We start from the raw sequence: 13,188 nt of genomic DNA on the forward strand, positions 1-13,188 counted from the left end.
GGGCGCGTAAAATTCCACCGAAAATCAAACATCTGCGCAGCGAAGGGGCTAAACGGATCTTCTGCAGCTTGTACTCGTCAACCTGCATCGATTCGACTAGACTCAAACAAATCTAATAACGAGTCTAGGATAACTAACTAATACGTATGCTCATTCTACGCTCAGCGAACCAGTGTTCAGTATTAGCAAAAGCATACACAGCCGAATGGAGCACGGAACCGGTCTGGGTTCTATCGATATTAGTCGACTCTCCGTGACGTTTTCACACGTTCTGCGTGATTACGCACGCGCACAATCTATGAAATACACAGTAGGGGCATAACGTAGACATTACGAACCACTTCGATATCTGTTTCCTGTTGATGACATCATAGCATCCCACGGATGGTATAGAAGACATAGGCTGTACTCGCGCGGATGGGCTGTCTAATCTGTTTTCAAGTTCTCAGTTGAACTAGCCATCCCTAATATCCGTTACATTGTAATACTAGCATCAGTAGCGGGAGTCATCATTATATCTAGTAGCTACTAGAGTGAATATCGGCCCCTCATTTATGGATATATAGTAGCAATTCGAAAGAGCTTACAGCTTCATGCATTTATGTCCCTGTGCGAGTCCGGAACATATCGACGACTCGTCAACAGTTCCGCATTCTGCTTACCCAAACGAACGCCGTCACGGCTGCCTCTGCTGGCGTCTGTTTGGTCGCGTGGTCAGATGTCTTAGTGTCGTCGTGGCGTTGAAATTTACGTGGCTGGCGCGTTATTATCGCGTCGTGTCTCAATAGCTCTTCATGGTTCGTTAACTGTTCGTGGATCTGTATGTGGGGGACGTGGCGGGGCATTTAGTCTCGTTTATGTAGGTAAATAGGGCAAAAGCCGCAGCGTAACGTCGACGCACGTAATAATAGCAGCTCTGGTAGTATTTTGTGGTACCAGGGAACCCGATACACAAAAGTTGACTTCTATGAAACGGGGACTCCCGTGTTAACGGCTAGCGGCTCTGGTAAATGCTTTTTTTTTGTTATTAATCGGACGAATACAACGTATTTATATCGAACTGAACAAACAAACCGTGTCGATAACGGCGACAGTAGTGGTGGCAACAACGATCATAATGCTGATAATTGTTTTACTTGATGTGTATGTTAATTTTCAGGGACTATTCGAACATCGCTGCCAATGGGAGCCACCATTAACGTCACCTGGCATCTCGCCTATCCACATAGGGTTCGTATATATATCCGCTAGCTTAGTTTTCATAACCGGCGTCACATATTAATGAGCTTCATTCAGGTTCATTTCCGAGCAACGGTATCGTCTCGCTTCGCTTAGCCGTGTCAAAAACCCGGCGAATCTGCAGATCCACATTTGTTTAGGGTCTATCGGTAGCCGGATAAAGGAAGATATTTTTCTCTTCTGTCTAATTTGCCTAATAAAGCTAGTCTATGTATAGATACGATTAATGGAACAGTATGGCTAATTAGAAAGCTATAATTATCTTCGTGTTTCATATATGTGTCGAAGACGCTGCAATCAATGACCAAAGTCGGACGTTGCTTCGTCATATATTGCTTTTCGTTGTATTATACGCGAGTATATCTGTTTTAATTTAAACGTAACGACTAGATAAGCTAGTCTGATTCGATTATAATCGCATCCAGATCGTATACCTGGGGCAAGTATCAGCTTCAATATTACAAGAATCACAAAGTTGATTATCAGATATATTAGTCAACTTTGAGTTCTATAAATGACTCCACTTAATTGGGCCAATGCGTGAGGTCCCTGATCGCTCTACACTTGAAATTGAAACGGAATTGGCGTTTCGCATTGTCTATGATTGAATCAGCAGGAAGGGGAAACCTCATAACGCCAGGGTGAATGTTCATGGCACGCGCGTGATCCGACAAGTCATCTCATAGAAAAACGACAGGTACTCGTGTTGATTAGACATTGTTTCAGATAAATTTACACAAATAAACGATATCAGAGATGAACCGGATCTGAAAAGTGAGTACAATGCTGAGATCTGTCGTGTTCGCAGCAGCTGTTTTCCTAGGCTCGACGAAAACTAGATATCTTTTTATAATATCTTCTCTGTCTTGAAGCTTTTGTTTCAGCAACCACGTTTTTCCATCGTTTCCGTCTATACAACGACAAGGTAACGTCGTAACGTATGATCAGCATCGTGCCATGCGTGTAACGCGGATCTGTTGTATTCTAAATCCGTTTGAAAAAACCTTTCGCCTTTAACGTGCCTAATTATTATGCAATCCATCTTTGAATTTGCAGTTAATGCGCTGCCTATATATGTCACATTACATGGCCCGCTCGTTCACTATAGGACACGCGTTGGATTTTTTTTTCTCGTGCCTTATCTCCTCGTTGATGCTGCTTTGACACATCTCGTTCATTGGAAAACATATAATATTAGTATTAAGATTATTATTAATCTTTGCTGAGCAGCTATTTCAGTTACCAAATGGCATTCATTTTTTTTCTTGTCTAACGAATGTACCTACAATGGTCCTTAAGCTGGTGATACATCTCTAGGTAGTATACTCTTTCTGTTGCCGTTTTACTGGGCTGTAAAGACGGTTATTTACCTCCTTTTGTCCGTCAGTGGTTGAGTTAAGGTAAAAATGAATCATTCATATAATTATTATACTATTATGAATCTCATTGGGGCTGCTGATGAGAAAGACGGCGTTTAAAATTGGCTCAAATATAGTAGGTCGCTAACAGTCCTTATGGTCCTCTCCACGATCCGCCTGTCGGAGCTTTGCATTGAACAAATAGCGTCCAATTGATGTTGTCGTGTTTCTCTATTATTGCGTGACAAATAATAGAATGCCATTATTATCTCAACGCTTCTGAGGATTTAATTTTCTTTATATCAGTGGTATTGAGCAATATCATCCTGGGTATAAGCTGGTGTTCATTACATCTTTTTTACAACGAGAAATCGTAAAATCTAAGGTAATCGAAACTGTAGTAATAACAACGGTACGTCATATCTGCCAGATTTTTCAAAATTTAATAAAAATACAGCAAATAATCATTTTTATCAGTCAAAACAATAATGACCTTATAGTCTTTCTTCATAGCGCGAAGATCATAACAAGCTTTAGTGTAGCTAGTCCTACTGAGTAGCTACCTTTTAAATATTTTAATAATGAAAATAATGATTTCGTTATAGAGAAAGTATAAGATCTTGCTTCGAAGATGGTAGCTGGCAAAATCTGTTGTTAGAAAAATTTCTCATAGCCTTTGTTAATTTTTGACAACTGATTGAGCTGACTATACACACAACTGCAGTGTTTGAGGCAATTAATGAAAACAGATTATAATAAAATGACTACATTGACATAATTTTCGTGTAAGAGGTGAGTAATTCGTAGCCTCAATTTTGTTTACCATCCCGACTACCTGTGACGACTTTCAGAAACATATTCTTATATTAAAATTGTTGGAAAGCCCGAGAACTTTCGCCCCCATAGAGCTATTTACTGAACGGTAAACATTACCGTCCGTTCTAACGTTTTCAAATCCCAACTTGATGTCAAATGATCCTGAAACTTCTTTGATGCTATCGTTTTGCGCTACGAGCTGCCTTGGCTTGTCTTAAAATGGCGCATTTTCTCGATGGAATTGACAGCTGAATATGAAGACTATGCCGTAATCCATTTAAAACCTGATAAATGACCTTGTCTGTTTGCTTCCATTGCAAGGATTGTCCAGATGCCGCGCTACCACATCACACGCGTAGTGTTTTCTATTCGCTTTCTTAGTAATGCATCGTGGCTAATAGTAATTATTGCACATTGCAGGGAGACCGGTCAGAAGGTGACTCAAACCTAGAAAGAGAGACCTAATCTAGTTTTCTTAGTATATCAAAAGAATTCAGTTGACGAAATTAGCTTCATCACATATTATCTACACTTCATCACGTCGACGGCTAGAGATTTTATAGTAGTTTGTGTAAAAAATCAAATATTGTGAAGGTTTATTATGTAGTAGTAATAATAATAAAACATTATACCGTTTATTGTTTTCATTCTTGCTGCTACATGCATATGGGATACAACGTCCTATAGAGAACTGAGTGAGCAGGAAACATTCGTCTAGTCCCTCTTAGGTACGTAGGCGCAATGAACAGGAGTGTGGACTCGTTTTTTCAATGAAATACTGAGAAGTTGCTTCTTCATCGTACCCAGGTCGTTCTCACAACAGAACGAGACAAGCAGCTATAAATGATAATACAAAAAAAAGTAGGCAAAGTAGTATACGCATGTCGAAGATTGGCTGGCACTTCGGGGATCTTGATCTCATCTTCAACTCGGCTGTTTCTAACGGGGATATTTCAACGACTTCAAGTAACGACACTTTTCAGTGAATTTCTTCACTTGGTGATTGCGTGACTGCCAACGCGCACACATACCCATTCCCAGGCATTCCCAATCGTAACTTAGCTGTGGCAAATGAGCTAGACAGGTGGCGTTTTGGCAAACACGGCAAGACTGCTAGTTCAAACAAAACAAGAAAAACATTTTAATCGTATACTATCAAAAACAAATATCTACAAAAAAAACACCATACGTATGGGTGCCTGTTAGATCATGACTACTCTTCTGCACGTAGTTCGCGTTACTAGATCTACGAGGGAGTATCTGACGACGGCCGAAACAATACAAAGGCTATCGGGCAAAATACGGGAAATTTGTAGTTGTGGTTTACGATGCGTGATGCAGAATGTATTCGTGGTTTAGTTGGGCAACAGCGTACCCTTTAACAATTGTCTTTTCCCCTCTGTTTATTGGCATCATCAAATGACAATAAAGAAATATGGTAGCTGGTAGTAACTAAAACGTACCGTTGTTTTTGCTGAAGATAAAAAAATAACCTTAGCAGAATTCGTAGCTTTTGGATAACTCTGCGACACTAACTGGTTGGCTGAAATTTCATTTCTAACGCTAGACGGAACTTTCTTGTTTTTTTATATGTTGCTACTATATAGTTAGTTAAACTTATCTACAAGCATACTTATGCTCTGTCAAATTTATTCTTCTATACACTACATCTACGAAAGCGACGGTGTTAGTTAAGTTCGTTAAGTTTTATTTTAGCAGTAGTAAAAATGTAAGGCAACATGACTGCTATATACTTAGATTCGTGCTTGTTCGCCCCAAGCGCCTTAATTAACCTGTTTAATTGTGGGTGAAGAACCTGCTATGCAATTTTTACTAAAACAGAGAGTGTGCGCTTCAGGCGACGTAGACAATAGCTATAATTAAAATAAATCACTTTTTATAATTGTTTAGATTAGGGAAATAACCTTTGGCCCCAGCACTACTCATTTCTGGCATACTAAGTGTCAAGAAAGTGTTCTTATGAGAAGAGTACCTAAAGATTTTTCTTGGTTACCAGCATTTCAACATGAACCCTACGTGCCAGGTGACCGGATTATCTGACTAAAATAGCTTACAGGGACACAACCTTTCGGAAAGGTCTTCATTATGACATCTAACGTTAGGCGGCAATGTTAAGGCAGCCCAGGACGTAAAACTCGATACGCTTAGGTTTCTATTGTAACAAATTTAAGTGTCGGCCTAGGCTAAAGGCCGATCAGTGGTCAAAATCACTAGTGGACAAAGGACCTGATTAAATTCTACGGCAACGTATTGTCCTGATTTAATGTTTTTTATTTTTTAATTAACCGACCCCGTGGTTGAACTTTGATTAACCATGTTATATCCGGCGAGGCCGCCGGTGTGGGTGGCCTGTATGGCTAACACATAAGTCATGGACAAAGCTCATTCGGCGTAATCTATGTGCTTTGTTAGCTCATCACTTTTTTCAGCGTATCATTATGCTTTTTTGTAATTGTAGAATGCTGTTGTTCTTATTGGGTAACCAATGCACAAATAGGAAAGATGATCGACACGACAACACTAGCAGCGTGTCCTTGAATAGATTTAGCTGGAGCGTGAACCCTGTGGAAGTAAGTAAAAAATGTTATACAATTACTGGCGGTACAGCATAAAAATAAGTTAAGTAGTTAATATTGACAAATTCAAGATAAATTAAATATCTGAGCAATAATATTGTTAAACATGGAAACAGGTAAATGTGAATTAGCCCGTGGATATAATAGTTGCTTCACTCATTCCTGTCTAGCAATTTCGAGGCGTTCCCAGGTGAACGCATCTAGTTACTCACATACATTTCTATGTATGTGAGGTATAGGCATTGCATATAACTATTTATAATTCTAAATAGGAAAGTACGTCTTTCAAACACTCGACATCGTTAAATAATGCCCAGTAACTTTGCAAAGAAAAATTTAGATTTTAAATAGCGGAATACATGAGTCGGTGAAGCTCAGTAAAATTCACTTGAAGGAAATAACGCTGTAGATGAAGCCAGCCTGTTTTCGTGATCCGGAAAAACACACAAAAGGGCGATCCTTATGAGTGTACTCACAACATAGAGAAAGATAATTGTTCGCACTAGCGCCCATCGCCATGGCGGGATTGCCTTTTTGCACAACAGTGCCCGCGACGTTCTACTTCAACGACCGCAGAAACATACAGATACATTATAATGTATGCAGAACTCCTGCCTTTTGTTACCACGCCTTCCAACCAACTGTCGCCGTCAACAAACAGGAACAGCAGCAGCAACTGTAAAAGCATTCCCCAGAAGGTAAATCTTCAGAAAAACCAACGAGCCGCTATGTTATATTCTGTCATTCTCGTCTACGTTTCGCCGCCGTCATCTTCTTCCGGGCATCGTTGTTTTCTGTTCCAAGCTGTAGTAACAAAAGCCTGGGTCAAGCCCAAGCGCACACAGCGGGTGGATACAAAGAGATGCTAGCGTGAGGGAGAATGGAAAGGTCGTATTTGAGGAGTCTGCGGAGTTAAGACAGAGGTGAAATAGTGGACGGGTAGTGGCCTCGTGTGTTTGCCCTTTGTCACGTTAATGGGGTGCTGCCACTTCGCTGATTTCCGGGCACATTGGTCCACTGTCCCTTTCGCTGTTTATTGTGAATTTAACAAAAAAAAAAATTAGCAACAACGCAGGAAGCGAAGCAGATCGTCATTAGTATGACACCAGATGTCGATGATGACGCGGGCCTGTTTTAAATTTACTTATTCACACTTCAACCGTCTTTATCACCGGTACACGGCGCCGACAACGCTAACACGGTGGAGTACACAGCGGCAACGGCGGTGGCTGCTGGAAAAATGGCTACAACAAAAACTACAATAGAAATACAACCATGACAATGGTACTATTGATCAAGCGTTGCCAAACAGTATTTCTGCGAGGACGCTTGCCCCTCAGTCCAGTGGCGGGACTCACGATATCACACAGCGCGCCAGTCCGGTTGTCTGCTTGTGTCCCGAAGCCAATAAGTGTTCCACGAAGGTACAGGCACACACACATGCACACACGAAAGCGGCATCACATGTACAAACAACCGCAATCTACATTGCAGTATGTTGTGGCGATAATGTCCTGTCTCATCTTAAGCAGGTCTTGTGCTGAGAGGACCAGCAGCAGGTCCCCCCCTGTGCAACTGTGCTGTCGTTCTATTATTATCTTCCGCCTTAGGACTTTCTGCGTTTACTGTCTTAGCAGTTGCAGCAAACACATAGAAACAGCCATTGTAACGTCCGCATATTAACGCCAACCTAGCAATCATCGTTGTCTTAGTTATATTTTGTCGACATTTTACAAAAAAAAAAAAACGAATGCACACGAATGATCGTTGTTTTCTAATGCGTATGACCTTGATATGACGGCGTGCGCCCTTGATGCAGCGACAGTGGTGTTCGAATTTACCGCCACTGCCGCGGCCGCTGCCGCAACATATCAGTAGCAGGATCAATTGTCGAACCGAAGCTGCAGCGACGCGATTCGAAACGGACGGGATCCAGGTTTGTCGCAATGGACAACAGCACGGTGTGGTCGTAATATCTAAGGCGGTTGCGTACGCGCTGTTTAAAAGCTATACTTATGTCTGCTGTATGCGCAACAATTTCTTTGGGTGGCTTCTATGGGTCGAAGTGCGATCGACCTTGGTCGAAGGTCACACTTTGTCACCGTCGACGATGGCGACGTTGTCAGCGGGGCGGCGTTTTCGGCGTTGTTAGCCGTGGGCAGCATTACAGAAGTACAATGGTAGTGGTAGCCAGGCCGACCACGTCACTCACTTTTGCTTTCGCGCAGTGCTCCGAAAACATCCTAAGATAGTAACGGATTGGAGCTGCTCACCTGCGTGAACATGGATTTCGACGTCATTGCCGCCGCCCCCGATGTAGCCACTGCTGCAGTCACCGAATTAAAGACGAATCTCTTGAGCAGGAACGGTCGTCGTCATGGAAATATTCGAGGGACAGTTGTGTCCTGCATCGAAACTAATAAAAGCAGAACACACGTAGACTTTCGAAAGGTGTAGTCTGACTAGTGGTAAGACACCGGATTTTCGAGCGAATCTCTGCCTGCAAACTTAGCCTGGCAGCTGCAACACTATAGGTCCTGACCCAATGCCTATAAACTCTAGTCAGACAAAAGCAACATCAATAATCACTGTCTAGCTGGAGCAATAAAGGCAAAGACAACAATTCGACATTTAACGTTCGTGGAAAAAGAAATGAAGCTTTTGTCATAAACCCGTTGCGCCCGCCGCCCAATCGATCTGCGACTTATAATGATTAGTATTATTACTGTGATCATTACTTTACTAACATTAATTTGAAGCGCGAGTAAAATAAATGATAGAGGCTACTTTTCGTTAACCTATTAATCTGCACAGCTGACCGCGTTTAAAGTCATTGTGAAAAAAGGCCTTCCTGATGACGAAATCGGACCAAAAGTCTGATTTTCGCGTCCCAGTATCAATCCAGCATAGTCGTTGACTCGAGACAGACAAAATATCGTTGCATCGTTCGAAGTTTTAACCGCAAATGGCCAGTGGCACTATATGCAGTTCTCAGCGATCATTCACCATCATCATCACAGCGGAAATGAAAGAGGTTTACTTCGCTAGCGGTAGGTTGGCGGTCTGGTAAGCTAACAGTGAACTGTGCAATGGCAGTCAAGTAGTCCTGTCGCTAAAACAGCGGTCGATGGTGGCAGACCATTGGCAGGAAACTACCATTGCCGGAACCGCTTAAATTTAAAAGTCAGTGTTGTTGCTCTTCGTTACAGATCATCGTATCGTTATCCATAGCGTCATTGACGTTGTTATATTACATGCCAGTATTGTATATTCGTACAGCCTGCGGCGGCTACTGCATGTAACATCGACAATGAAAGAATTCCGTGTTGACCGTGTTACAGGGTTGGGCGATAACGACTTTTAGCGACGTGTTTACTGCGTGAGCCAGTTGTTGGATAGCGGGATCTTTTCCACGTCCCCATAATGTTCAGTCCCTTGTTTGATTCTGGCTAACAGGGCACGTTTCCGTTGGCAACGTTCCCGCATAACATGTACTTATTTTCAGTCTTAGTTTCTACTGTTGATGTTATTGGTGATAGTGATGACGCTGTTTGAAAAATTGACGGTTGTGATCCACTTCTGACCCTTAGAATTTGTAAGCTGCTGCTCCATTCACGCTGGCCTTCCCAGTGCCGCTGACAGGTTAGCGGCCGCACGCTCAATACCATAGTGCAGTTATAACAGAAGTCGCATCAGCAGCAGAAGTATTATTATTGTTGTGTAAAATGAATATAATTTGCGTTTTTTCGCTAAAGTCCTGCCCATAATCACAGCAGAGTTATCCGGTTGACTACCCGAAGCGACAGCCCCGTAAAATAGGCAGACTACCTGTCAGACGCTGAAGCCGTAGTTGATAGAAGATTTCTAGGCGGCTGATTACTTCCTGACGCTTGTTGCCTGTCGAACTGGATTTGTAGTGACGAAACAACAACAGAATACGATTAAAAGGTCGAGTAAAAAAGATACAAGGATTTCGCGAAGCGAAGTTTCTTTGCTTGTGTGAACACTGTATAGAACTTTATGTTTATAGTTTCATTATCGTAAATCTACAAAAGCTGAGTTTTTTTGAGAACTCGATGATCATTTTGCCAGGGACTGCACGCTTGCTACGCTGTTAACTACGGTACGGGAATAGCAACAGCCAGGACGAAAATTGTAGGTAAATAATAAGTAGAAACACAATAGTCCGGTACCCTATGTATAAATCGTTAAGAGCTGTAGGCCAAACTAGGACTGCTTCTGCCCTTGCGACAGCAACAAAAATAGGGAAATCCCCTTCTAGTACATTAGCTGGAATAGAATCAGAAAATAAATCAAATACGTACAATTAGGAAGAACATAGAGTGATCAGTGACAGTCTTAACAGGACGAAGTCATTACTTCCGTCACCGTAGGGACTAACTGATGTGCTTCGTCACAATAAAAGGATACTGCTTTGGTTTATTGAATCATATTTGTGAATGCTGATGTAAAATGTTGATTAAACGAGATAACAGCCAAGATAAAACTGGATATTGATACAATTATTATGTTGTACGCAATTATCCTAATAATTGTGTGTTGCGGAATTTATACGACAAAGCAAACAGCACGTCTAACAAACAATGGGAGATATGAAGACACGATAGATTGCCCCCTAAGTGCATACGTTTCTTCGGTTCTTTTGGAAGATTTATCATATCTATCCTGTATACCTTCGTCTAAGTATGTTGAAGTTGATCTGAGTCGCGTGATACTGAACAGTACGGCGACTGCGATGCTGACAGACGATTTAGTCTTTATGATTAATGAGCATTTATGATGATCATGATCATTAACGAGCTTTAATGTGACCTAAATATACAACTTTGCTCCAACTATGTTACGTAAAGGTTATGCCATAAAACGAATTCATCATATTCATACGTGCGCGTGCTAAATAGAAAACAACAAAGCAATGCATTACCAAAGAATTTTCCGTGCACGTTTAAAATGACAAAAAAAAACTTGGGGAACAAATGTCTCGAACGAAATTATCGTTATGCCGATAGTTTAAATACCAGCAAATTGATTTCCTCAATTGATCAGCTTTTAGTTTATAGGTCACTGTCATCGTCAGGACGATGATTGACTGATCGATAAAGTCTCCCGTCTGAAGTGAAATTTGATTGTAATATTCATCGTTTGTTCAGTGGTCCAAATAAATAACAGAACCGCTATCTGTACATTTAGAAGGTTTTAGTTAAAGCCTAACCTTTATAACACGTTAGCTGAATGAATCAAGAGAGGATAACGTAACTATACAAAGTGACGTGTGTGACAGAACTGGAGCTTTTATCTTCAAGTTAACAATATTAACATAATTAAGATTCAATAATTTTCGTTGGCCTAATTGTCCCTATGCCACTATCACATTCGTTGTGTAAAAGATAGCGAGGCTTCAGAATCACTAAGGACACTCCCAGTGCTTTACGTGTTGTTGGATGAAGATCTAGGAATTGTAGCTTGAATGGAAGCTGCACAATAACTAAACGCGTATGATGTGTGTAGCCATTTCTTGGCGTCTCCAAGATGCTTAAATCTCTTATCTGTCTCACATGAATCACGAATGAAGATCGGCTCGATCTTATCAACGACACATCGTTATCACCGTTGAGCATTTACTATATTCAATTGTATAAAACGGTTACTAATCTATCCGCATAATTTCGAGTTGTATTCATACTCTAACCAGTGTTCTGTCCAATCTAAGTGCATAAATCTATAACAAAGCCAAAATGCTACTGCCAGGATACACTTACGTAAAGCGGGCAAACGAAGCAAAGGGGCAACACGTAACGTTGATTGAAAAATTGGTTGAAACTATTGTCGACACTGGCGGGTTAAATATGTCTGGACAGCGTAGAGAGATGGCCAAAAATATCATGTATTTTTACGGACGACGTGAACTTAGGCATACGTTCAAAAACTTCATTAAAACTTATCGGCGCGTGGATATAAAATGGCACTATATTTTATCATATTTAACGACACGACGATTCATGTCTTTTTGATTTAACCCTTAGTTATTTGCATCTCACCGTAAAAACACAGCATAAAATTACCCGCCAGTAGCATCTGCACTACATTTTTTAACTCCAATTTTATGCATTGCCGTATTTAACTCTATGGTGGATGAGAAGTCTATATACCGTTCTTGACAAAGAGCTTCATATGCTTTGTAAAAATATTTGGCAATAAGTATTGTATAGAGCTCGCTAAATGTAAGCGTTCCAGTTCGAAGTCAAGAAGGACGAACTTACATGCCCCTTTAGCTTAGATTGAAACCATTTCATAAACCTTCGTGAAAAGTTAGGCCAAATAAAATAGTGCAAAATCCAATTTAGCGATACACATCTTTTTGACAGGCAACACCCCGCCAAACGACCATTCCAATTACCTTTATCACAGACGAACTTTACCATCGAATTAGCCGACTTTTCTCTGGCTTTTTCAGTTCACATAACATTAAGTAAACAATACTCTTCTCTTTGTGCTGTAACATGGTGGGCCATAGAGCTGAAGTGGTTTAATTTTCGCCATTATTCCCATAGTAACACTGGAAAACGATCGATGTATCTGTTCTCACGCGATTAAATACGCATGTCCTCATATCGAAGATCGCACGCGACGGGCAAGAGGGTATTTTGTTTGGGTTGTAAAACTTTGGAAAAAAACAAACGACGGCGCGTACTGAATATATTAGTTAGCTAGATTGCGCACCCTACATTCACAGCCATTAATCTACTAAAAATGCATTTTCGATATGCTCTCTGTAGTTACACTCTGAAGGGCATAACGGTGCAGAAGTATGACTTTTTGCCGATCAGCGAAAGTCCATAAATTTTCAGAGTATAAAAGCAATCGGATGGTTTGCTAATTAATGACAATGCTAGCACTTTAGGCTGAATAGTTTATACAGACATACAGCGACTTTTGCTCACTTGTTTTGTGTATTTAGACAAATACTCAAATTCAAGCACGCACCTACAAGAAGATGGCGATTTAGAGATATGTTTACTTCGACCATAGTATTTTTGGTGTCTGCCTGACTGACAGGCCAAGAAAGATTACGAGTTGCGTTCGAGACGTGTCTACAATTACAATGAAACACGCCTTCACTTAGGGAATAGGTTGCAGGCTTGGAGATCCCGGTGGCT

The 13,188-nt window shown here is 41.1% G+C and overlaps 1 protein-coding gene across 1 annotated transcript in view; it reads left to right on the top strand.

Annotated features, from left to right (window-relative positions):
* LOC111260451 (uncharacterized) overlaps positions 1–13,188 on the top strand; it is a 108,484-nt gene that overhangs the window by 60,513 nt on the left and 34,783 nt on the right. The window contains exon 2 of the mRNA XM_086968334.1: positions 1,160–1,230. Coding sequence (XP_086824460.1) covers positions 1,160–1,230 — 71 coding nt within the window. The remainder of the gene's footprint in view (positions 1–1,159; positions 1,231–13,188) is intronic.

This window comes from Varroa jacobsoni, unplaced genomic scaffold, assembly GCF_002532875.2.
Source record: "Varroa jacobsoni isolate VJ856 unplaced genomic scaffold, vjacob_1.0 scaffold_440, whole genome shotgun sequence".
Lineage (NCBI taxonomy): Eukaryota > Metazoa > Arthropoda > Arachnida > Mesostigmata > Varroidae > Varroa > Varroa jacobsoni.